The sequence below is a fragment of the Lissotriton helveticus genome, chromosome 3_1, assembly GCF_964261635.1.
Source record: "Lissotriton helveticus chromosome 3_1, aLisHel1.1, whole genome shotgun sequence".
Lineage (NCBI taxonomy): Eukaryota > Metazoa > Chordata > Amphibia > Caudata > Salamandridae > Lissotriton > Lissotriton helveticus.
This window is the reverse complement of record NC_136061.1, coordinates 632605969-632633469: the sequence shown is the minus strand read 5'-3', so window position 1 is coordinate 632633469 and position 27501 is coordinate 632605969. Positions and strand designations below refer to the sequence as shown.

At 44.8% G+C, this 27501-nt stretch overlaps 1 protein-coding gene across 2 annotated transcripts in view; it reads right to left on the bottom strand.

Annotated features, from left to right (window-relative positions):
* The window catches only part of KCNQ4 (potassium voltage-gated channel subfamily Q member 4), a 1096614-nt gene that overhangs the window by 182073 nt on the left and 887040 nt on the right, over nucleotides 1-27501 (bottom strand). For both annotated transcript variants that reach the window (XM_078680638.1, XM_078680639.1), the window contains exons 7-9: nucleotides 25001-25096; nucleotides 7681-7769; nucleotides 242-403 (exon numbers count right to left, since the gene is read on the bottom strand). In XM_078680638.1, coding sequence (XP_078536764.1) covers nucleotides 242-403; nucleotides 7681-7769; nucleotides 25001-25096 — 347 coding nt within the window. The remainder of the gene's footprint in view (nucleotides 1-241; nucleotides 404-7680; nucleotides 7770-25000; nucleotides 25097-27501) is intronic.

The window sequence follows — 27501 nt, the reverse complement described above, 5'->3', positions numbered from 1 at the left end:
GAGTTCGAGTGATTGTGACTCTTACTCAGAGGAGACACGAGTACCTGGAAGACCACGACACACTACAGACACGAAGTGAGAGTCCAGAGGCCATGACACATGCAGAGGGGCACAATACAGGACTTACACAGACACTGCACTAGAAGTTTCAGGCAGGAGGAGAGTGGGAGGGTGAAAACAGGTCCAGCGGCCAATGCCAAAGTAGGGCTAACACTCACAACAGAGCAACGGAATGCCCTACCTTTCCCCCGCACCGGGTGCAGGGGCACCAGGCCTCTGTGCGGAGGAGAGCGAGTGATAGTGCGGAGGCGCCTCGTTCATTCTCCTCACCTCGCAGTTCCTAAGCCCCCCGTTGCGAGCACGGCTCGTAGCATGCACAGACTCAAACAGCAGCACCAGCTCTCTAGATGGGATTCAAATACATGCACAGAAATTAAACCTCCAAAGGAATGGCTGGAATGAGAAATAAAACCACACAGGTGTGCATTATGGGCAGCTGTTTAAAGACACAGTATTCCACAGAACTTCGACCCTGCTAGTGTCAAGAGGACAAGTATTTCAGGTCCCTCCCAACATCCTGGATATTTTATCTCTCACTCGCTAAATTAATGCTGAGGCAGTATCACAATAAGATAGCATGAGATGGGCGTTTTAAGAGAACAATTGTATATATTTTAGAAGAAACAAGACCTGCACCTCTTATTCGGCAGACCTTCTCGGTATCGGACAGTTTCTCAAAGGAAAATCACAGTAATATGCCTACTATGGTTTAAACAGGCAGAGTTTATTTCGAAAACTTATGGTGGTCGATAATGTGTTTGCTGATTGCGCTCACTATGGACATGGCATAAAAACAGTGACTGGCTCCAATCTTACCCCAGTGTCGCACAATTGATAGAGCACACTCTGGCTTCCCTCATGTCGGACACAGGAAGCCTTTGTGTGCTCTCTCTCATTCGCTTCAGTGTATACTGGACCCCGCTCATCCTTATGCACCAGCCAAGCCGATGCAATGGGATTACCTTTGGATGAAGGTCTGCCAGGAGCAGAGATGCCATCCCAGGAGACAGGGCATTGGTAATAGGAATTAAAGTCACTTGAATCTCAGGACCAGCCACCCCAAACTAAGGGATATATCTTTAAATTTCAGACTCTTCACTCACAGTGCCCGCTTTTGGAAGCACATTTATTTATCTGTGGAAAGGCTTATAAATGTGACCTGAAGTTGTGGTCTTGATGCTTTCAGGTAATATTTATGGAATGATTATTATAGATAAGCTACACCTCCAACCACTTTGATTTATGGCTGTACTGCTAACTAAGAGAGAATGGTGTTTGCTCAAGATTAATCAGAGCGCTAGACTCGGATTCTTGACTCCAGCATCTTGAGCACATGGACCACCTCTCCTCTGGACATGGGTTGCACTGAAGTCTCCCAAGGGGCACATTCTACAAGTGTAAGACAATGCTATCCTTCTCTGCGTGGTCCCAGTGCACATAGGTGCTATAATTGATGAGGTGAGGCACAGGAGCAGCTTTCGAACTTGTGTTTAAGCCTCGGATTCTCACTGCCCCTGTACCATCCGTGTAGTCTGCATACGTGCTCGCTTTTCTGCCTAGCATGGGTGATTCAGTCCTCATTTACTTTTCCCGTAGAGGAGACAATACTTGCCACACACAGAATTTTTGTTTATGTGGTACTTTCCTTAAAAATGTATGTCTTTCCATTTAGTTTTCTTAGTTTGCCTTTTACCGCGTTGGACCCTACCGTCTCAATATGATATGACCAACTACTGGCAAAACATTTCTACTTTAGGTTGCATAAAAAAACATATCTGACAAACCTATGCTACCTCAAATCCAAATTTATCCTGCACAGCCTACTGGATGTTATCCTGCACAGCCCGCTATCCCTGCAATGTGATCCGAGCAAAGTTTATCTACAAATTATATTTGCCGGGTTCCCACGTGGCACTGCACAAACTGCATAACACAACCACTTCCGGAATACTGTTTCTTTAAAATGGACACTCACCAGGGCAAGCTGCAAATAAATACACAACAACGCAGAACAAAAATCATATGTAAAAAGTGTAAGATGAAGGGAAATTGGTAAATGTTAGAACCACACAGTGCGATTGAAGAACCAGCCTCGAACTAAGGATAAGCATTACTCATGTCCTTGGGACCAAGGATGGGCAAAGCTAAAGTTGAGACAAATTGAACCTATTGTGGAGGAAGTGAAGGGGGACCTTATTTCAGGGTAACCCTGGATACTGGATATTGCTCAAGGATACAGGAACATTTCAAATAAAACAGCGGATACTATAATGAAATGTATAGACAAATATCATGCATAGGAATATATCACATGTTGAGGACAATATGACAAAACATAAGCAAGAGAAAATGAGACCCAATATATGAGAAAATATTCAGAAAATGTCAGGAATGTACATGCTATAAACACCTTTTAAGAAAATATCATGCAATATAGGAAAGGATTTCCTACAGTGTTTGGGAAAAGCTTCTAATGTGTGAGAAATTTTACATAAAATGTAGGAGCATGCCATGTAATAAATGCGATGATGTCAAATGATGCACGGAGCACAGTGTCAGATAAATGCTGTGCAAAACCAAAAATATTCCAAGAAAATTTAATTTTTGAAGTGGAAATGTCAAATACTGTATTTGATATTGTTATTTCATGTGTGAGGGAATATAATCCTTCTAATGGAAAAGCAAAGAATACAGAACGAACCCACATCAGGTTGAGAAATAGTACATGAATATTAGAAAAAAGATGTACTCTGGAACCTTTTTCACAATGTACTGAGAAGTGGTTCAATTTATATGAAACATAAATGCAAAGTTCGGAGAAATTCCCATATTTTCTTTGGAGAAAACCACAAAGTATGACAAATTGTCACATAATGCAGCTGATAATGTCATGCGTGCCCAGGAAAATGTCACTTAATATTTAGCAAAATGTGAGCGTGTAGACAAATGTCATACAGACACATACCATATTTTTATGAGACTGTGATATATGAGAAATATCATCTAATGCACACAAAAAAGTAATGCAATGTATTTTTAGATGTTCCATGGTGCATTAGAAAGTACCAAACTATATACATTTGAAATCATATAAAATATAAGAGCATGTTGATTGTCACAATGTATAGAGAATGGCCAAAACATGCATTTAAGTGTAATGGAACTGGACCTGCAATTTATGAACATGGACGTGACCTTCACGGTGACAAAAGCTTTACTTCGGCTTGGCAATTATCACAGCCTGCCACAATGTCAATATAGGAGATTTATTAATCTATATTATGCCCTACCAATATGGGTCTGTTGGACTTGGCCCTTTTGGCAGGTTCACCCCGAAACTTTTTGCATATGCCTAGCCTGTTTCTGTAACCTGGTGTTGGTGATTTTAGGCCTCTGCGCACTTTTTCACTGTGGTCCAATGTAAAGTGCGTGAGCTCTCTGTGTATGTGTGGTGAGACTGGCCTGCCCTCTCATAGGAATGCATGGGGAATATGTGTGTCCATGGTAGTTCCTGATGTGCGGGGAGTGCAGGGGCGAGTTTGGTATGTGCAAACTTGTGAGATTAAATGCTGCGCGTTGATGTATGCAGATTTATTGTGTCTACTGTGGAAGTGCCACTTTTAGAAGTTGGCATGTCTGTGCAGTATATGTGAATTGGCTGTCTGGCTTGTGATTGGCTGGAGCTGGCTGGTGTTCCTGGCTCCAGGAGTCAGGATGGGTCTGCCCCAGTGGTGAAGGAAGAGAACTGCATGTTGATTGGAGGGAGGAGTGCACCTGGGACCTGAATAGGGCTGGGTCTTCCCTCCACAATGCTGGCTCCACCCCCTGTGATGCATCTGATGTCTCTAGCCTGGCCAGGGAAAGAGAGAGAGGGGCTGAGCAACAAAAAGTGCTCAGGAGTTCCCCTGAACCAGCTGTAGCTGGTTCTATCATTTCCTGCACCTTGTTAACAAAGGGATTTTGTGTATAAAAAGGGGCTGTGACCCCATGAAAAATGTTCTTGTTCTCCAACTTGAATCTACCAGGGGTGTGCTGCTGCTGGGGCCCATGGGAAGGCTTGCCTCCCTGGGCCCTGCCCAGCCCCTGGATGCCTGATGGACTTTTTCTGGGGACCCTTTTTGTTCTAGGGGTCATTTCTTGGGGGCCTGGTGGTCTCTGTGCCCTCCTAGCACCTGTAAAGCGTTTTATCCTAATTTTCCCTGTGACTGAGGGAGCCAACCCCTCATGGCTGCCTTTATTATTGGCAGCACGGGTGCCCACCCTGCTTATTTTGGTATTTTATAGCCGGTGCCTACCCGGCGTTAGGCCCATGCTTACTTACATTGCACAGGTGCCCACCCTGCGTCTTTGTTCTCATTTTTAAATTAATGCGAGTGCCCACCCTGCTTATGGGAGTCCTAGCGGGTGCCCACCCCATGTGCTATATTTATTTTTAATACCGAGGGAGCCTACCCCTCGTTTCTGCCCTCAAAAAGTCACCGCCGTGGCCGGGCCGACAAACAGGAAGTCAGGCAGCCATTTGCCTGGCGGCGGGCGGGACTTCCTGTTGCAGAGAGGAAGTCCCGTGCATGCCCGGCAGCAGGAGAAGTCCTCAAGCGAGGAGGTCGGGAGCCGACCCCGCCTCCTCGAGTCCCGTTACAAAGTCCCGGCCCCCCCAGGAAGGGGCCCGGGTGAAGCAGGACGGCGGCAGAGGCCGCCAATGGCAGCGCGGGGTTCCCATGAGTGGAAGGGAAGCCCCGCGCCGCAAAAGAAGTCCTGCCGGTCTCCCAGCGAGGAGGAGACCGGAGGAGTCCCCGCCCACACAACAGACTGGTGAGTGGGGCTTGTGTGTTGGTGCCGGAGTAAGGCACAGTGACGGTGATGCATTTAGGGCGGCCCCGGATGGTAGTGGGTCGCCCCAATGTTTTTACCGAGCCCATGTGTGACTCCAACGATGGGTCTAATTCTCTAAAAGGCCCCAGGGGGGGACCCGAGGGCCAGAGAGGGACCTGTGTTCTTGCCCCTGAGGGCCCCAGTTATTTCTAGAGCTTAGAGGGCTCCAACCTTTTGGGGGCACAGTTGTTTGAGAGTCTAGAGGGCTCCCCTGTGCGCAATATGTATTTCTAGAGCCTAGAGGATTCCAACATTTTTGTGCAATGTTCTGGAGGGCTAGTGAGAGCCCCCTGTCGCAGTTTTTCTGATTCACAGCTGCCCAACAAGTAGTGGGCAGCTGCACCGTTTAGGTCTTTCTTTCTAGGGACATGTCTTTGGACTCAGGAGTGAGTCGCACTCCTTCGCCCCTACCTTGTTCTTCTACAGCTGCGCAGCACTTAGTGCCAGCTGCAGCGTTTAGGCCCTGTGCTTGTCCTCAGCTGCCCAGCAAGTAGTGGGCAGATGCAACGTTTAGGTTTGCGCTGGTGGCGCACCCCTGCTGGCGCTGCATTGGCACTGCGCCCTGACATTCTGGACACAGGGCATTTGAGCCCCTTCTTGAGATGGCCAGGGGGCTGGGAGATGTATAGGGCGCAAGGCCCTAATGTGATTTATGTGCTAAATGTGATATGTGCTTTAAATGTGGTGCTAGGAAATGTAATGCATCTAGTATGTTTTACGCACCCTGTGTTGATACCTGTAGAGATGGTTTTACCTATGGAGGTTGGTGTTAGTGAGATTTTACTTCACTGTGATTTACGCCCCTAAATGTGAGTTATACTTAGGAGGTAGGGTCCAATGTGTTTAGACTAGAGAGGAGATTGCCTACTGTATTTATACTGGTTAGGTCTAATGTGATTTATGCGTAATGTGCAATGCCGTTATGCCTGTGATACCTCTAACTGTGTTTTCATGCTTAGGAGGTTGTTTTGCCTAGTATAGTTTATACTAGTGAGTTTATGTGTCCCTGCGTGATCCATGCCTATGATGATTAGTAATGCGTAGTGTGTACCTACCTTTTACCAGTGGTTACTGGTTGTGGTCTATAATTGTTATTTGGTGTTACAGTTACTCTAAGTGCTATTTCTACTAAGTGCTGATCTTTCAGTGGCCCACGTGGCCCTGTCCTGTGTAAATAATCCCTTAGGAATATGGCCCATGCCAGTTGGCACAATGTATATTGTGTGATTACTATCTGATGTGTTTTAAGAATACAAAAGTTATTTTTACATAACCTTGTGTGGAGTTCCTTTTGTAGTGTGCCTGGGATGTTGTTGCTGTGTGCATGCGCAAATGCTTTACACATTGCCTCCGGGATAAGCCTGTCTGCTCGTGCCAAGCTACCAAGGGGGTGAGCAGGGGTTATCTTTGGCGTGTAACTCCCTTGCCCTGACTAGAGTGGTGGTTTCTGCCTGGCTGTGGCGCAAGCCTTAGCCAACCAGAAATCCCAGTTCTAACAGGGTCCTAGGCACATGTCAAGATCATGGGACGTCGAACCTATGACCCTGTTAATGGAAATGTTTTATGTATGAGAAGGTTTATCTCTGTAATGGTTGTTTGTGTTATGGATATGCATCGAAAAAATTATCTAACTTACTTCTCTGGAAAAATTGTGAAATAAATTGTAGAAAAGCATCACATTTTGTTGAAAATGTCACAAAATGTATGAGAAAATATGGTTTACAGAATGAGAAAATATGATCCATATGAAAAGTACTGCATAAAAAAGTGGTAGGCGAGGCTGTATGGGGAAATTTCACATAATGAAAATGATTTTTAAAAAAATAACAATGCCTTCCAAAATATCGCACGGTGTAATGTCACACATTACATGGGATATATATAGATATATATCTCAAATGAAACAATGTATAGGGAAGTGTCATCATAGTGTCGTATTTGGAAAATTGGCACATAGGATATACATTTAATTGTTTTGTATGTGAAATATGTAGGAGAATGTGTAATATAGAGAAAAATGTAAAGCGGTATGTAGAGCAATATAACTGTTTACAAATGTATACGTGTAATATGCAGCAACAATAGCTCTAATTCCATTATATATTTCATATAAAATCATGAGCTGTATAAGAAAATGCAAAATAACATGGTAATGGGAAAATATCACTGAATCTAAACAGAACCGCAATGATGGCACTAAACACAACTCAAACAATGAAAGTCCAGATTGGTTTTCAATGTTTGTCAACCCAGGGAGGTAGCTGTAAAATCGATATAATTTTATGCTCTATAATTGGTTTGGCTAAAAGACCCTCAAATTCAAATTCAAAGCCCAGGAATAAGATCACTGAATGAGCTTTTGGATTGGGGTTGTGTCTTAGCAATCGGTGACTTCAATCGCACTGTGGTCCACCAGTGTTGAATCCATCCCCAAGTCCATGTTGTTTCCAAGGCAAAATCATCAATGAGGAATGATTTGCAATGGCATGGATCTCAGGGAGTGAGCAGCACAGGGGGATAGAGGGTACCAATGAGATTCCATTTTGGTAAATATTTTTCATTCTGCCCCAGCAGCAGAACTGCAAGTCTGAGACAGCAAGCTGTTGTAGGTATGATGGAAGATGTATCCATCAAGAGAGGGCAGCATGGAGAAGGCCATATTAGGTCCCTGCCCAATATCTTTAGTAAACGGTACATGTGCCCTCCTCACACTGTTCCCGCAAGCTCGTGGCTTGCCACGACACATACCTGAAGGATGGTAGGATGCTGTCATAGTAGTACCATGTAGCGGTCAGATAGGCTCGGCTAACATCTGTTGAATACAAACGCCAGGCAGCCTGCCAAAAACAGAAGAAGAGGGGAGGGTTAAAGAGGGCAGATATCAAACACATTTCTAAATTATTTTTTAGATTAAAACTCTAAATTAGTTTCGAAACTAGAGGTGCTACGCATGCATCCAGGAAGAGAGACTCCAACCCTAACATCATTTTGCTTGAGGTGAATGTCCCGAGCCAGCAATAACAAGACTCAAACTCACAATAAATAAATAACAACTCAAGTCCCTTCTTCCTATACCCCAGCCCTCATCTTGTGCACCATGTTCCCTTCCAAAATTATCTACAACATTCCACTTTATAGCCCTTATTTCAGCCTTAACTATTTTGTGCTATTTGAGGACATTTTCTCCCTCACACCCATTCCTCACTATTGGTTACTCGAAATACCCTTAGCCACGCAAGGCATGTGTTTTCCCAATTCACTGAGGCCACACACATCTCGAATATGTTTGTATATGATGCCTAATCTGTATAGTCTTCAAAGACCCAATAACCCTGATGACCTAGTTTGTTGATCTTTGCTAAATATTGTGAGATTGACGGTTGGGTTTGTGATAGTTTGGCTTTGGATAGGGCTGTTTTGATTTTCAGGAAGTTGGCAGTACTCGATGTCTGATAGGTTATGTTTAGATTTCAGTACTGCAAATGTGATGGGGTACCCCCCTTCCTCTAGCTGGTCTGGGTGGGAGATGCCTCTCGCTATCCATGAGTCGAGGGATTTCCCCTCGTATCTGATCTTACTATTGGCCCAGAGTGACACCAACTTCGAGTCCTTTATGCTGTGCTTCATTTTCTTGTCTATTTTTAGAAGGGCAATTTTTGTGTTCAGTATGGCTCTCTCGACTTGCAGCCATACCGGTGTGTATCCTTGAGGAGGTGCTATCCAGTAAGCCCCTTATTTTGCCAAAAATGCAGTTTGGAAGGTTCTAAAGTCTGCTAGGTTTACTCCTCCCAGTTTCTTCCCCAGTCTTAGTTTTTTTATGCTTATCCGTGCCTTCTTCCCCGTCATAGGAATTAAGTAATCATGTTGTCTACTTTACGGTGGAAGTTATCCGTGAGCAGGAGTGGGAGCATGCTGATCAGGTAGTTGATCATTGGGATGATCATCAATTTGATTGTTTCGATTCTGCCCCACCAAGTTATGAATTTCGGGGACCACACCTCCAGTAGTTTTTTTATTTTTTCAAACTAGGTCATCAGGTATCACACCTCTACAAACTACTACGCCCAAATACCTCCAAAATTAATGACAGGACAACTAACTACTGGATAAAACAAGGCAACACCACCCTGAATGAGCAAAAGCAGGCGACATTATGGTCCTCTGCCTCGCGTAATAAAATCACCCCGCTACTAGCACAAACTAAATTCTGGCTACTAGAAACAATTAGACCAGGCAAAACAGCGGTTACTTACAGTGCCTCAAAATGTCAAATGTGGTAGCAAAAGTCATATAGATAATCAGTTATTATTAATATTCATCAACCACGAGAAAAAAAAACATACTGCTCTGTAGGAGCGTATCAAAAAAAGTGAAGCAGAAGATATAGGCCCCTATGTGGATTATAACAGAAGGAAAAGGCCCCTGCTAAATCAGTGGCAACTCGAATCTGTCAGGTCAGGGGCCAGCGCTGCCTCAACAGTTCTCTTCCTGCCTATCAGAATGGCCGACAGCCAAAGACTTATCTGGCAGGGGAGACATCACTTAGCAGGTCTGCCAGCAAAGGCAGGCATCCCTACAGCAAACTCTTAAATATAGGAGAGGATGCTTCCTCCCAACACAAAACTGACGAGACACTGAATGCCCATGCTAATCACTTCCCTGGGACAGTGGTCATGTCAGGGCAGAAAGCACACCTTCCCACCCGCGGCCCGTGGAGAGAGTTGCGGTGGGGCAGAGAGGCGGGGTGTGCTAAAAACCAGCATATGGATATTTAGAGGTAAGTAAACAATTTAATTAATAAAACGAATTTCGTAGCGCGCGCTGCATCGCATTTTGCGATGCAGGGCACGCTACAAAATTCGTTTTATTAATTAAATTGTTTACTTACCTCCAAATATCCATATGCCGGTTTTTAGCACCCCCACCCTGCCCCTCCCCAACCCCGCCTCTCTGCCCCACCGCAACCACCTCAACGGGCCGCGGCTGCACCTTCCTAGGAGAGGGAAATTGAACTATGTGCAGGACCACGTGAATTCTGAAATTTTATGTCTGTGGCATTTTCCACATAACTTGAGATTTACTGCACTCACTACATTATCCAACATCTGCTTCATAATTTGCACAATTTGCAGACTGCAAGAAAAGCATTGGCGTCCATATCAATTGGATCAAAAGTTACTCAAAGAAAGTGCCACCCACTGCAGTAGCAGACCCATTGCAGTTATTAACTCGTCACGTTTCAGTTGCATATTGTCTTGAGTTCATAAAAGGGTCCTAATTAAGTAAAATGTTGGCCAGAACAGAATCAATGTGGGGTTAAAATGAGAAAATATAACTAAATAATAGTGCCAAAGAGTCTGCCGATTTGTGCTGCATCGCTGCATTTTCACCTCATTAATTGTCCCTCTTTTGCTGCATAGTACTAGTGTGCCTCGCTAGGGACTGAGTAAAGAGGAGGGCAGAAGTAGACGTGAGAGAACTGCAGTACAGAGGTGGGAAGGTGAAGTGTGGTCTGGAAGCTGGGCACAGAGCTTGATAGGGAGGGGGCTGTGAGCTGGTGCTAACGCGGGATTTCTGGTTACTAGTTACCTTACCAGATCCCAAACCAAGTCGACTGAATCGTTGGTACCTGTCATTGAGTAAAAGGTAATCTAACAATAAGTCAATCAATTTAAGAACTTACACCACTCTAAATGATCACTGACCACATTTAAGTTTCAAAGATTTATTATAAAGTCAAAGATAACTGAAGATACAAACTTCTCAAAATGAGGGTCAGAAGATAAATTGGTATCTTCAGTTATCTTTGACTTTATATTAAATCTTTGAAACTTAAATTTGGTCAGTGATCATTTAGAGTGGTGTAAGTTCTTAAATTGATTGACTTATTGTTAGATTACCTTTTACTCAATGACAGGTACCAACGATTCAGTCGACTTGGTTTGGGATCTGGTAAGGTAACTAGTAACCAGAAATCCCGCGTTAGCAGTTGGTAGCAGAGTGAGGATGGTTATCTTCTTGAGGAAGGTAATCTAGAGAGGTTAGTTTACCCCAAGGCCCCTAGACGTCGAGAGACGAGCAGCGGAAGAATCGTGTGCCGAAAGGTGCAGACGGTGCGAGAAAAGCAGCAGTATCGGAGGAGAGTGAGTATAAAAAGGGTCATGCGTGAACAGATTGCGGTGTTTTATGTTGTATTTGTATTGTAATGTCTTGCGGAGTTGAATGCCTGTAGTGTGAATGAGAGAAGGTTGTGAGCGCGCGCAACCTGGTAAGCTGGTCACCTGGTAAACGGGTGAACTGGGCAAATCTTAAGTTCAGGCCAGAGCTTAAGTGGTTTTGGGTGTATCGAACATCCAGGGTAGTTGTCGACCATAGTACGGAGGTCACGAGGTACCATTGACCGCCGTGGATCCAAGATAGGGGGAGTGTAAGAGTGAGTGTATGAGTAACGGACGCTGGTCGAAAGTTACTGCGTGTGAGTAACCTATCGGAGAAGGCGATTGTCTGGAAGTAAACGGAAAGACATTTCGCCAAGTTAAGGTGACAACTACAGAAAGACTGTGGGCGTACAGTCAAGAAAGGTGATCGCTTGGACGGAAGTAATCATTTTTCAGAGTATGAATGGGACGCGTGCATGACCGAAGAGACGAGCTGAGAAAGGAGGGGAACTGCTGCGAAGGGGGACGGGTGACGTCGGCTAGAGCCGCGCTGTGATTGAGCGGTTGGTGTGACGTTAGCTAGAGCCGCGCTCTGGTTGGGCGGCTAGAGTGACGCCGGAGGAAAGTCACGTACGGATAGGCCAGTTAGTGAGAACGGGGCTGAGATTGGTGGAATATCATCAGGAAGTAAACGAACGCGGAGAAAGAGCGAAATCATGAAGTGTTTTAAGTGTTTGAAAGGGATTTTTAAACGAAAACGAAGTGAACATTATTATGGGGAAGAGGCTCCGCCGGAGGGTACACCAGCTCATTATATGGCAACGAATGTTGGGCTGCATACGATATTATGGATTGGGGCTTGGAATAAGCTTACGGAAGGGAATGAGGAAATGCAGTTCCCGAGGTACGGGACGTTTAAGTTAGAGGTGTTACATCGGCTAAAAGCAACCATGTCCTCATTGAAACCCTCGCCCAGACCAACACAGTTTGAGGCCCTTAATGCATGGATTAGGGCTGCACACGACAGAAATTTGAACAGGCGTCAACAAAGACTGACGCGATCGGTAAGAGCAGTGCGAGATTCTAAATGGGATGAGGAAGCAAAGCGGTGGAGGGTACAGGTTATTGAGGTGGAAAAAATGTATCCGATGAGGGAGGTGGCAGGAGGAGGAGGAAACCTCATGGAAGAAGACGAGGAAAGCGAGTCGGAGGACAATCTGATAAACAGATTGTTAATGGATAGACCACCTCCGAGAGTGGGGGTGATAGAAGATAGGGGGCTCGCAAGGGAAGATGGGAATGCCATTGAGGGGTATACACCACTCCCTATATCGGAATGGACACCTACCAAAGGTGGGGAGACACCTCAACCCAGCACAGTACAGAGTGTAGTGGGAAGGTTTGTGGTGCAGAAAACGCCAGCCACCGAAAGGGTTGAGTCCTTTGGATTGCCAGATGCTCTTCAAGTGCCTGTTACCATAGGACCTATAGTATCAATCTATAACCCAGAGAGAGATAGAGAGGAAGAACAGAGGCAGTTGGATAGAGAAAGGATTGAGATGGAAAGGAGGAATAACGTGACAAATGCATGGAAGCAATTGCCAGGTTCGGTAACGTGGAACACCCCATTAGATACATCTGTAGGTCCCAACACGGGACAGGGAGGTCAGAGAGGACCGATGGACCTAAGGGGACCGCGGCCAAAGTCCTATACAGAATTAAGAGCTGATTTGAGGGAATGGGATGGGTCCGCAGTAACCCCGAGTAATAGGTCAAGAACAGAACCAGAATGGGAAAGCAGAGGTAACGGGACTGTATCTCATTGTGGGGCCAGCGAAAGCAGTCAGGGGCGGGAAGGCCAAAGTCAGGAGAACAGAGGAGTTACACGTCCTACGGATGAGAGAGAACAGCAGGAGCAAAATAGTAGGAGTGTAGAGTGTGAGGAGATGTCCCGTCTCTGGGAGAAAGGGGGAGATGAGATGGTACGAGCTTTTCAGAATAGGTTTAGGTGCCTTCATCATGTACTCGGAGAAGACGTTCAACATTGGAGAAAGGAGAACAGTGATAGGTCCCGCCACGCCTCGAATAATCAGGAATCACAGGGAAGTAGTGAAGAAAGAGGGAGTAATGGAATATCTTACCCTGCATCCCGTGAAACTAGCCAGGATGGGGAGAGAGGGGCTATGAGGCATGAAGGAGTGTTTCACCACCCACCTCGAGAAGATGGAAAGGCATGGGACCTAGAGAGATGGGAACAGGGGAGGACTCCCTATAACTCACCTATACCTAAACGTAGATCTCGGAGCTGGGATGGGAGAGATGCGGATGGAGGAGCTAAATTGAGTGTCTTGAAAGCTGAAATTAAGGCAAAGAGGCTCGATATTACTAGTTTAAAATCAGATGTTGATGAGATAATAGATGGAACATTGCCTTTGGAAAGGATAGAATTGTATGAACAGGATGAGTTATTGTTCATGGCAAAGGATATTACTAGGAAAGCTAGAGCGTTTCATGAGAAACTGACTGATTTGGCAGATAGATATGCCGTGGATTTGTCTAGGACAAGGGCATTGCAGAGTAACCACAGATTACAGTACGCAGACCAAGATCTAGATGAGAAGAGAACTACTGGACTAAAAACACACATAAGAGAGCTGGTATCAGGGATAAGAGTGTGGAGGGAATTGGACAAATGGGAAGAAAGGTGGTCGAAAAAGGGCACAGTTAGACGAAGTGCAAATGTGATGACCCCCGAGGGAAGGGTAATGCATATGGAGGCATTCCCTTTGCGAGAAATATCAAACGGAAATTATGTACATGTGCCCTGGAGTAGAGGAGACTTAGCTGCATTTACCAACTCATTTCCGAAGTTAAGGGACAATCCAGTTGAGTGGTATAAGCAGGTAGAAAGGTTTGTCAAGATCTCGAAAGTATTGTGGATTGATTTGAACACGTTGTTTGACATCGTGGTCCCATCTGATTTGTGGACCCCGTGCAAGACTAGTGTTGAATGGCCAAATACTGAACCAGTGAGGGATGCTCGGACTAATGGACCGTCCGAGATTGTCATGCGAAAGTATGAAAGGGTAATAGCTTGGTTAAAAGATAAGGTACCACCGCAGGATATAGATTGGGTGAAAATAGACCGAACGAGGCAGGAACCCAAGGAGACAGTTCACGAGTTTTATGAAAAGATTATTGAAAACATTCAAGCAATACAGTGGACTAGATGTAATGGATCCCAAAGATATAGGGCAGTTTGTGTCAAAGTTTGTCTTGGGGTTGAGACCTGATATTTGTTTGATGATACAGCAACATTTAATCTGTTGGCAGAACAAACCACTAGATGAGATTCTACGTTATGCGAGATACTGTAGCGACGAAATAGATTCTAAAGCTAAGAATTTAAAGGAGAAATTAATGGTGGTGCAAATGCAGTCTGCTGGGAAGGGGGGCCAGCAGAAGCAGGGGATGGGACGAAAACCAAACGGTCAGAACAGAGATAATGAAGAAGGGCAGAGACCTAGGATAGACTTTGCCACTTTAAAGAAAACGACAAAGTGCCATCAGTGTCACCAGGTGGGGCATTGGCGACGCGAGTGTCCCTTTAACCCTGAAAATGGAGAGCTAGAAGTAGAAGAGCAGGTTCAAGAAGTCCCAACTCCAAAGGTGACAGTTCCAGGCAGCAAGGTGGCCAAAGGGGGGACTTCGGCTCCACGGGCCCAGTTCCCACAGCCACCGAAGGTAGCGACAGGGGGAAAGGTCTTTAAACAAATGCCTCTATTCATCGAGGAAGAAAAGTGTTATTACATTGATCCATTGACAGGACAACGTGTGTACCCTCGGGGCAGTCCTAGAGGTGGATCAGAGAGGGCCATTTGTTGAGGCAGAGGTGGCAGGGTGTCCCACTACGTTCTTGGTGGATACTGGGGCTACCCGATCGACACTGAGATCGGCGGTGGTTCCAGACTTGCCGATGTCAGGGGAAACAATTCAGGTGGTAGGAGTCGCGAACAAAAGGCTGACTAGTCCCTTGACAGAACCAGTGTCTGTGAAAATAGGAAACCACATGAACAAGCATCAGTTTGTGGTTTGTGACTCGAGTCCGGTATGTCTGTTAGGAAGGGATTTGTTGTGCAAATTGAACTGCACCATATACTGCACCCCGCAAGGAGTGGAGGTACAGACTACTGACGATGATGCTACCTTTAAGGTGGCCAATTCAAAATCCTGTGTAGAACTATATCCTACTCTGACAGTAGAAGATCTTCCCCAAGACTTACGAGATGCAGTGGCGTCAGAGGTATGGGATTTCACAGGAGAAGAAATAGGATTGATTAAAGGGGTAGAACCGGTAAAAATACTGGTAAAACCAAATGCCGAGTTTCCAAGAACGCCTCAATACAAATTGTCCCAGGAAACGATTGCGGGGATAAAACCTGTGATCGAGTCAATGATACAACAGGGAATACTGAAAGAAATCGTGGGCAGTCCTTGTAACTCCCCGATTATGGGTTTGCAGAAACCTAGCGGGAAATTCAGGATAGTGCAGGATTTACGAAAAATTAACAACATAGTCGTTTCATGTTGTCCCGTGGTACCGAATCCTTCAGTGATACTGTTTCAAATACCATGTCAAGCAGAATGGTTCACAGTGATAGATCTTTGCCAGGCCTTCTTTTCAATCCCATTGGATGAAGAGAGCAGGTATCTTTTTGCTTTTAAAATGGAAGATCGCGTTTTAACATGGTGTCGAATCCCACAAGGATTCACAGACAGTCCATCCATCTTCAACCAGTTGTTGAAGAAGAATCTCGAAAATCTAGTACTGCCGCAGAACTCAGTTCTGGTACAGTACATAGATGACCTACTTGTTGCGTCAGAGACAGAGGAAGCCTGTAAAATAGACTCAATTGCCTTACTGAACCATTTAGCCGAAAATGGACATAAGGTATCTCCGAGCAAGTTGCAGTATTGTCTGACAGAAGTACAGTATTTAGGGCACCGGTTAGAAAAAGGGAAACGTAAGGTGTCCCCAGAGAGGATTGAGGCGATAATGAAGATGAATGCGCCTACAACACAGAGGGAAGTTAGAATGTTCCTAGGAATGGTGGGTTACTGCCGACAGTGGATAGTTAACTTTTCACTGAAAGCAAAGCCCTTACAGAAACTGACGCACAAGGAGGTGAGTGATCCGGTACCATGGGACGAAGAATGCTTGGTGGCGTTCTTGCAGCTGAGGGACGATTTATGTCGTGCTCCGGCTCTGGGAATGCCCGATTACGAGAAATCATTTTCACTCTATTGCTGTGAGAGAGAGGGATGTGCTTTGTCAGTCTTGGCACAAACCCACGGAAATGCCCGTAGACCAGTTGCATATTTTTCGGCTACATTAGATCCAGTAGCCGCAGCGTTGCCCGGATGTCTCAAATCCGTTGCTGCAACGGGTGTCAGCATTGAAAGGAGCGAGAGTATTGTGATGGGACATCCAGTGGTGGTGTATGTACCACATTCAGTTGAATTGCTAATGACCAGGACGAAGACGCAGCATCTGACTAATAGTAGGCTCACGCGCTACGAGCAAGTTATTCTTGCCGCGGAGAACGTGACACTTAGGAGATGCTCTGTCTTGAATCCTGCTACTTTAATGCCATTACCTACTGTAATAGAAGGCGAAGGATGTGAAGACCACGATTGCCTTGATGTGACTGAACTATGCACGAAACCCAGACCAGATATTGTGGATGAGCCGTTGTCTGACCCCGATGAAATTTATTTTGTTGATGGCTCATGTTTAAGAGACGATACTGGTCGGTTGAGAGCAGCTTATGCTGTTTGTACCATTACTGGAGTTGTGGAAGCCGCTTGCTTGGAAGGAGTACATTCCGCACAGGTAGCAGAAATCATTGCCCTAACTCGTGCCTGCATAGCAGGAAACGGAAAGAGAGTCACCATATACACTGACAGCCAATATGGTTTCGGTGTGGTTCACGATTTCGGGCAGTTGTGGTCTCAGAGGGGTTACATGACCTCCTCTGGTTCGCCCATTCGAAACGGAGAATTTGTGAGATTGTTGTTAGAAGCATTACAAGGTCCAGTTGACATCGCAATAGTAAAGTGTGTAGCTCATACTAAGAATACAGATTTTGTGTCACAAGGCAACAGATACGCTGATGAAGTCGCACGTTATTGTGCGGAACAAGATTATTCGTTTTCAAAAGTGGAAATAGATGGTGCTGAAGAAAAGACAGAATTAAGCATGATGTTAGAAACTGTAGACACTTGGGAGGATTTAAGAATGATGCAGGAGAACGCACCTGAAACAGAGAAAAAGGCATGGGAAATAGCAGGTTGCGTGCGAAGCGAAATGGATTTTTGGGTTTCAGCAGATGGGAGGGCTGTGTTACCTGAAGAATTAGCTAATCCCATGGCGAGAGAAATACATGGTCCAGTACATCTAGGAAGGGATGCTATGATGAGAGTGTTTAGGCAAACTTGGTATTGCCCTAAATTTAGAATAGCAGCAGAATCAGTATGTAAGCGATGTGTTACCTGCCAACAACTGAACGTAGGCAAACGAACACCAGTCACACTGAGTCACACTGGGAGGTCGGGGGGGCCTTTCAATAGGATGCAACTAGATTTCATCAAAATGCCAAGAGTTAATCGCCTTCGGTATGTGTTGGTGATTGTATGCGTATTTTCCAGATGGGTTGAAGCGTACCCTACACGTAGGTGCGATACACTCACAGTGGCAAAATTGTTGCTCAGGGAGTTGATACCGCGCTTCGGGGTGCCTGCCTCTCTGGAATCGGACAGAGGAAAACATTTTAACAGCGAAATAGTGAAGATGTTGTGCTCCACACTGAATATCGATCAAAAGCTGCATTGTAGTTATCGACCAGAAGCTTCAGGAATTGTGGAACAAGTGAACGGCACTTTGAAGAATAGATTGGCTAAAGTAGTGGCATCCACATCTTTGAGTTGGCCAGATGCTCTTCCTTTAGTGCTCATGAGCATGCGCAGCACCCCTGACAGGAGGACAGGTCTCTCTCCACACGAGATTCTGATGGGGAGGGCCATGAGACTTCCCACAGTTCCAACTGCTGCCCTATTGAATATTACAGATGATCTGATCTTGGATTATTGTAAAGGATTGTCTGACGCCATCCATTCTGTGTCCCTTCAGGTGCATGCGGCTGAAGTTCCAGCATCGAGGAACCTGTGTCATGACCTGAACCCAGGGGACTGGGTGTTGGTCAAAAAGCACGTCCGGAAGAACTGCCTAGATGTTCGCTGGCGTGGGCCCTTTCAGGTAATCCTGATCACGAATACCGCAGTGAAGTGCGGGGGGCTACCAAATTGGATCCATGCATCCCATACTCGAAGAGTTCCAGCACCTCTAGAAGAAACAGCTCCTATCCCAGAAGAAAGCCCGGAAGTGGAAGAAGAGGCGCAAGACGGGATTGAAGCAGCTGAAGGGGTGTCGGAAGAAGTTGGGAACGCATCGGATTCAGAAGAAGAGCGAAGGCAGGACGGCAGTGAAACTGAAGACGCAACTGAAGGAGAGAGCAGCAGTGAATACGAAACAGACACAGATCAGTACCAGAGTGATCAAGAACCGAGTGTGAGGACGAGATATAGGAGAACAAGGTGTGAGGCTGCCACTTGGCCGGGAAGAGACAGGAGGCTAAGTTTGAGGTCGGCCCAGGAAGAAACACTTGTTCCTATATCTGAAGACTCGGATCAGGAAGAAGATACTCAGGAGGGAACCGAGGAGGGCCCTAGAAGATCAAGGAGGGTGCGAGTGCCTAGTAGAAGATACTCTACCCCTGATTGGACCTACCTCGTTGCAGATGTCGGTGGGGCACAGAACCGGGAGGGTCAGGGAAGTGAACCTGATCAGAACTGACCCAATCATCACTGTACAAATTCTGTTCCTGCTACCGGGGGCGGAGACTGAAAGGTTGCTGACACTCAACATCGTCTATCCTCCTCTCCTAAGCGGAATAAGAAAATTGATTTTAGAAACAGTTGAATTTCCAGTTTGCTGTTCACGATATCCAGTGTTGGAGGGAACTCTCCTTCGGTTAGAAATGCTTGAGCGAGTAGTGGAGGTTCTTGGAATGCTCATTGTTTTGGACTAACACTTTGTTGTAAAAAGACTTTTTGAAAGGACTTTGAAAAATTACTGCAAGATAACCTAGCGCCGAGTGGAAGAAGAAAATTGGTAGGGGTTTCCTTTTAGCGGATGGAGAAGGGCTAGGGTTGTCTGTTTTCTACAGGACTTTAAACTGTTTTGCGGAGTAAATTGTCGGCTTCCAAGTGTTCCAAAGAGGGACAATATGTAAAAGAAAGACTTTGTACAGAGAGAAGAAGAAGCGAATGCTGGAAGAACGTCAAGAGCTACACTGTTTGAGAACATGGAGGCTGGCAACCCGAACCGCAGGGCAAAATGTATAGTTGGCACATTGTTGGGAGTGGTGATTTCCCTGATAATTTTAGTGGTTACTGTCTCATACATAGTGGGACACGAGAGAGATGCAACTGCAGTCAAGGAGGTCAAGGGAGTGTCAACACCGAGAACCACTATTGTTAATGAGAAGGGAAACATCAATGATAAAGACAAAGCGTTGTTAGATGCAGAAATAAAAAGGTTACACACAGATGAGTCACAGGGAAATTTCAGGTCAAATGCTTATGCTAAATTGCTTTATGAGTACATTGATGTCATGGAGGCGAAGAATTGCTACGTTTGTATGCAGTTACCAGCTTCTGTAGATGAGGGTATCAGATACCATCATCTTCCATTGACGTATGGAATTACATGTAGTTTATTGTTAAGCATATTCCATGGACGAGAGGGGTTCGAGTATTATTTCTCGAATTTCGACTCGACATTGCCAGAGGTCCCAAATTACAAGCATTTGAACAAGTGGGACTATTACAAAAGCGAAGACAGATTACACAAATGGTTTATTCCATGGAAAACGTTAGATACTTCACATGCTCGAAGAAACAATCTGACTTGTCAAGTGTCAGAAATTGAGAAAAGGTTTATAGGGCAGGTAGATACTAGATACAGGAGGCAGAAGATTCTAAAGGCCTCAGGACAATGGGAAACAGATTGGACCAAAGAGGAAAGGATACATCAGAGAAAGGGTAGCTTTGGTCCAATTGCTTTAGACAAGGAGAAATGGGGGAAACTGTGCATTCACAGGAGTTACTCCTATTATGAGAATCTGTATGTAGGTCAAGTCAATTGTGAACATGCCTTTCAACTGGAGTATTACTCTAAGGATTTTCTGAAAGAGATGCAAGCAATTCCAAATGTATATTTTGTATGTGGAAGAAATGCCTATGTAAAGCTACCAGATAATTGGTACGGATCATGCTATCTGGCTATTGTCTTCCCTAAAATATATCATGTTGAGAATTTAGAAACGACGAAGAAAGAAATACCAACTAGAGGGAAGAGAGGGCTGGGTGCAGCAGAAGTAATTGGAGATGTATTCGGTGCTGCATTCCCTATCCTAGGAGTGATATTGAATGACATTAAGATTAGGAGGTTAGCTACAGTCGTAGATAGGCTATCTGCCAGTACTGCTAGATCATTGATGCTGGTGGAAGGTGAGATGCAATCGATTAGGGCAATGGTTCTTCAGAACCGACTTGCTTTAGATGTTCTGTTAGCTAAAGAGGGAGGAGTCTGTAAGGCTTTGAAGGTCCAGGAGTGCTGCACTTACATTCCAGACAATTCAAAACCTCTAGAGAAGTATATACGAAACATCACTGCCATACACTACGAAATTGAGGATTTGACAAAGATAAATGTGTGGGAAAAAGTAGGTCATGGAATGGGTAAAGTTGGAGGTTGGTTTGCCAACTTAGGAAAGGGTATCGTTTGGTACATATTAAAACCCATCATCATAATTGTGATTTGTGTAATCACTTTGTGGGGATTGGTGCGTTTGTATCAGTGGTATAGAGCAAATAGGTTGCAGAGAAATATGAGGAAACAGGAGGAAAAGTTAACAGCGATGCAGGACACCCAATATAGGAGTCTAAAGGCATTAGAGACAATGAAAAGAGGTGGCACTGCCACGACTTCACTTTGAAGGGTTCTACATTTTGTGATGGTGTCTTGATGGTGATGACCCCTGAAGGTCACCAAAGGGGGGATTGAGAGAGCACAAGTCTGAAAAATGTATAAGTGCACCATATTTACAAGCACGTAGTTAGTTTAAACATGCGCTGCACACGAGTGTTTTATATCTAGAAGTGAAATACACAGAGTGTCTTATATTCAGTAGTGAAATGTATAGAATGTTTAAGTAGAGTAACAATAATCATAATTGTGTGAGATTAATGTAGAAGTGTTGGAATGAATATGAAAACCTCACGTTCTCATGTTAAAGGAATCATGTAAGAGTTGAATGGAACTCTGAAAACCAGTATATTGTGTAGGCCTCATGGCAATTCACAGCAAATCTAAACGTGCTGCTAAAATAATGTGAGATGGGGTTAACATGGATCTTCCAAAATTGTATTATCAAAACTTAGTACGGGAATATATGCTTTATAGATGTGTTGTTTTAGAAACGTATGCTAGTTAAGAATGCTGTTTAAATCAAGTTTTATTCATGTTTTAGAGTGCAGGGACCCGCTTCATGTAAATCAAGTAGGCCTGAACTGATAATGTCATCTCCTTTGATGTGCCATGTGCTCGTTAGAAGAGAAGTCGAGAGGCGTCCATTACAGAGCTTCGCGTGTGCTTTACGACCTATAGATATGGTGGAGTCTGGAATTTGAGGCCCACTGCAGGACGGACTGTATGCAGGTGCGAGGGTCCTAATCAGCTAGAATGAAAGGGGCTTTGTTCAGTGGCGCTTGGCGCAGGCCTGTAGGAGTTTTCAGGAATTTCAGGGGGTATCGGCGCACTGGAGAAGAAGCCTGGGAACCAAGGTCAACTATAACGAGGGTCTTGAAGAGTACCATCATGGAGTTTACCGCGCAAAGATGTACCACGTGAGGGGCGTCCCAAGGGGCGTTTCTATTGGAAATGTGATTTGGTATTAGGGAAAGCGACCCGGGAGGAGAGTAGAGCAGATGATTTTGGGAGCCTAAGGAAGCGGATGGGTAGGCAGATAGACTGATCAGGAGAGACCCATTATCAGAGAAGAGACAAAGAGAAGTGCGTGATCTTCTTAGGAAGTCACCACGGCTGACACCTAGAGGGGTAAAGATCTTGTTAAGTAGGGATGTCACTTAGTATAGTGTAGGGACAGACTAACCTTAATTTTCTTTTCTGTAATGACTTTGAGGTTGCAACTTGTATCCATTTTGGCAACGCTCATGATATTCGAGCTTGTACTCATTATTCTGTTTTGTAGACTCAGATTGTTCAAGGAATTTATGTTCATAGTGATACCAGTTTATCTTTTGAACCTCATCTTGAGAAGTTTGTATCTTCAGTTATCTTTGACTTTATATTAAATCTTTGAAACTTAATCCTGGTCAGTGGTCATTTAGAGTGGTGTAAGTTCTTAATTGATTGACCTATTGTTAGATTACCTTTTACTCAATGACAGGTACCAACGATCCAGTCGACTTGGTTTGGGATCTGGTAAGGTAACTAGTAACCAGTAATCCCGCGTTAACACTGGTCCAATGTGGGGTGGCTGAAGGCAGGGAGCAGGGAAGGATAAAACCTGGGCAGATGTGGAGGTCACTGAGAACTGGGCAGAGCATTGAGAGTGGCTGAGAGATGGGTACAAAGGGGCCATGTGTTAGCCATCCATGGCTCGATTGTTCAAATGGGCATTCTGGCATTTACCCAGTTGGCTAAGGGGCTGCTTTTACAGATGAATTGGCTGCCACAGCCCTGACTTGACAGCGCTTAGCGCATATATATTGGAAGAATTCTGATGTAATATACAGAATTTAGGCCCATTTTGTGTCTAAAACTGTCCTTCCGGGGAACATACTCAACCCCGCTAGATAGGACAGGGGTAATGGGTTCACTTGCTAAGTCCCCTCGCACAGTCCGATGAGGGCTGATTTGAAACCTTTTGCCAAGGGTAGATTTTGGTTGCCAGGCTGGCTCTGTCCCGCAGGTATCTGTCAACTTGTTACAGAGGGGGTAAAAGGAGAGATGGCTGTGAGGGTGGGGGCTGATAACTGGGTACAGATGCACAGGCGACTTTGAGCTGAGCACAGAGCTTGATAGAGAAAAGGATTCTGTGAGCTGGGGCTGCAGAGCTCCGGGCCCCTAAAGTCCGATTCGACCTCAGTTTCTCTGTGAAAAGATGCAGACAAATCGTCTTAACAGAAGAAGAAAGCTTCCTTCCCTTCAAGTAGTAGAAGGGCCCTTATTTGGCCCCATCCCACCTGGAAGAAGCCGGCGACTCGACACCCACGTGCCTCCTTCCGGAAACATCCATTACGGCCTCCTGTTGGTGGGACTGGAGGTGTTTCCAGGCAGACCCGACTGCCTCCTCGATACACACCCCTCCATCAGATCCAGGAAAGCTCCCTTTCTCGTCAATAAAGCAGGCCCTAACGTTGAGCCTTGGAGTGATAAATCGGCGGCCACCGCTGCTGTTTGGGAACGAAAACAAACACTGTCCCATGGCAACCTGCGGGAGCATCTTCGGTGCCCATTCACCGCGCGCGCCAGGCCTACTGCTCCACCTGCCAGCGAGGGAGCACGCGCCACTAACAATAACAAAATATTGTGCATAATGTGCTTTCTTACTGCTGCGTTTTTAAAACCCTAAAGCGCTTTCACTAAGTGGTGGTGGGTGAACAACTTTCCCTTAAGACCCTGCTCTAATTCAGTTTATGTTTAAACACAAACTAGATTTCTCTGCTACGAAATAGAGTTATGTGACATGAAATAAGGACTACACCATGCACTACATAACAGAGCAAAGATGAACAGGTGTTGCTAGGGTGACGTCACCATATCATAAAGTTGACTTATTACGAGGCCTTTCCTACCAACAGGATATATGGTATTTTATAAGTGACCCCGTACTATTCCACAGAGTCGAGCGTTCTCATCACATTCGCTCAGCAACATTGTAACTAGCTATTGAAACTTTAAATATACAAATTCAAACCCTCCGTTAACTACACACAGACCTCCAGGATATTGTGACATAGATTAGCAAATTTAGCAGCACAAAAACCTGAATCTAAGCTGCAATTTATTTTGCTACAGTTACACATTGCCTCTAAGTTGTCTGCTCTGCTCCATAGCTACCAGGAAATATGTTATTGGCGTATTACTAAACATTTTTAAGGTGACATTTACTTAGTGTACGACATGTTGTTTCATTCGTCCCTGATCATCTTGGTTATCTATCTTTGGATGGAGCAACCCACCTATGGTGGTACCTCCCGTTTCTTACCTTGTAGAACATTTAGATGAAACTCAAACTACAATACCCGTCGAGCCACTGTGGCCGAGCGGGTCATCACTGTCCGCATATAGCGGCAGATTTATGAAGGCCTTGCGCGGCCGGTGCGTAATTTTTAACATGGGAAAAATTGACGCACCGGCGGCGCAAGGCCTTCATAAATCTGCCCCATAATGCGCAATGCATATACCCCTCTGCACATGCACTCGGCTTACCAGCCGCATTCCGGGCACCTGTGACAAGCACTTTCTCTCAAGGTATCTAAAACGAGGTGAAATACTAGGGTGTCCAGACTCAACATATTGAGGAAATGTACTCGCAAGACAGAGTAGTGACAGTATAACTCTATGATCTTTTTTTTTACACGTTTTCAATCCTGCAGAAGATAACCAGCCAGGAATCCCAAGCAGACAGAAATATTTGCACCTTGTCACCTTCTGCCATCTGAAAAAGGCACCCCTTGCCCTTCTTACACTCTCCACTCACCTGGATGAGGTTCGCTGCCGGGGTTCTCCTCTTCTCAAAGTGTTTCTGCCGGTGCTGTTCCTGTACCTTCAGGGCAAAGCCGGAACCCAGGATTCCCTAAAACAGGTGGAAGAGAGTCATGGTTAGCTGGTGCTTGGTGTGTGCGGTGCTTTCTGCCGAGAATGAGCCCAGTGACGGCACTGTGCTCCAAGATGTGTTGGAATTTGCTAGATGCTTGACATATTTGTTGATCTTGTAATAATCGAACGTGCAGAGTAACCATGTTCCCATCTCAAGTGAAAATTTGGTTAAGTAAACAGCTGGGGATGTTAGTAAAGCAAAGGTTTGCGGCATCGGAAAAGCAATTTTTTGCGTTTGCAAACAGCAACGTTCTGTGAATCTGCCCGTTTGCGAACAAGAAAATGCTTGATACATCTGCCCCTTTATATATCTATATGAATGCAGACGTTTTTAAATTTGTTTTTATTAAAAGCGCCTGGCAGAGAGCTACAATGACCAGGCCCTTCTAAGAAGGTCTAGCAAGGATTATCAAATTGCAAATCTTCTTCTCAGTGGGTTTGTCAAAGAAGGTAACCAACATCAAAACCCTTGCTTGCTAGAGTAATCTGTGTGATTCCATGTAACTAAATGCCTGTTTACCAACACCAACACAGAGTAACATCATCCCGCTCTTACAGGCCCGTTGGTGGTAATATATGATTTTCATAAAAGATTATTCAGACTTGTTTTTCATAGTAAACAAATCAGGCCTACAGCATCTGACATAACCAATTAGGCCTACAGCCATGATCAACGGGCTCTCCACAAACAACTCTGCCCTACGATAATGTGCAGGAGCATTCCGACAAGTCAACCATCAAGTATACAGTCATAAAATCAGAAATATGTATACAACTAAAGCTGCCAAAACAATATCAACCCCTACGAAGACAGCCTCACAAGGATTCTCATAATACAGACCTTCAACCACCAGAGATTTGCAAAGACGAAACCAACCTCAGATCCTGTGCCTAAAATAGTCATTTATAAGAAATCTTGACCGCAATACCGATCTACCGCTTTAACACGGTGCAAAAACACCCTTAAAGCCTAATAGCTGTTTTTATAATCAATTTTATTAATTTTGTGCTTGACTGACTTGAGTTAGAGCCCCAATGGTTGCTAGAGGAGGTGAGGCTCGTCCACTGTCATGGTCAGAAAATAGATAAATGAATAGTACCCCCCAACCTGTGCAGAATCTTGTGGAAGTGCTAAACTGAGGGTCTATGCAATGTGCCTTCTCAATTCGAGGCACTTTCTCAAAGTACTATTATGGAGACGTAGAAGGGTCTATAATCTTTGTTGGTCAATGTGTTACAATCATTGCTTCCCACTTTGAGCGATTCTCTCTCTCCTTGCTTATCGTTGCAATGTGTAAAGGGTCTAGCCCTCGTCATCAGCCTATTTGAACAGTTTTCATGTCCCTTGACAGTCCATTGATGGAGAAAGAGTTGATTCCCAAGACATACCCACCTGTCTCTTAGCAAGGAGCCATGCTAAGCCTGCACATATATTTTCTGACTCCGAATCCTTCACTCTTTTATATAAGACCTATATTGTCACTTCTATTGAAGGAGAATAGGTTGTGCCAGTCACTTTGCCTACCATGTTCTGAAGTGACTCCCAGTATAGAGTAAGTTCTGGGCGCCTCCTGAACATGAAAGCAATATCTACTCGGGGCTGATGGAATCCAGGACACTCGTTGGAGCCAGTAGAGCATTTATTTTCTGTGCAATTTATGATGTGTTGGTTATGCTATGCGAAGGATTTTACATTGGATCAGTTTGAATCATGCATTACTCGAGACATTTGATGGATATTAGAGTATCATAGCCCATTCTTTTGTTGTCAGTCATGTTATTACAGTTCCCTTAGAGGAAGGATGTCTATCTTTGATTGTTGTATAATGCAATGATATTATGTAACAGCTGTCCTGGCTCTGCCATATATTAGTATATTTTGCAAAGTGCCCTGCGTGGGTGGTTCTGCATTCCCCTTCTTATAGGTGAATTTTATTTGTCTGGTTAATGCATCCGATGTTAAAAATTGACTTACAAGTGCTTGCGTGTTCTGTTGTAGTTAGTTATACATTAGTAATTTATCATTATCATACAAGCCACCATGTGTGTTTATGTTGGTGCAGTTCCAGCTCTCTCTGCCCAATGTCACCCCTATGTTACGTAACCTGAGGTATATCCACAAGGGATGTTCAGGGGAGTATGCTATTTCTGTTTCAGTTCAAATAAGTATTTTTTCCAGCAGTGTTTGGCTATGTCAAGTAATTTCTAGAATTGTTGTGATTTGATTATAGTGTTTATTACTTCACATGCCAGTGTTTCTCAGGGTGTCCCATATAAAATAGCTCTGCCATTTGTGAGTTCCCCATCCACCTGGCTACCCACTGCAACTGCGCTGCCAGATAGTAAGTTTTACAGTCAGGGGCAGCCACCCCTCCCCCTTTG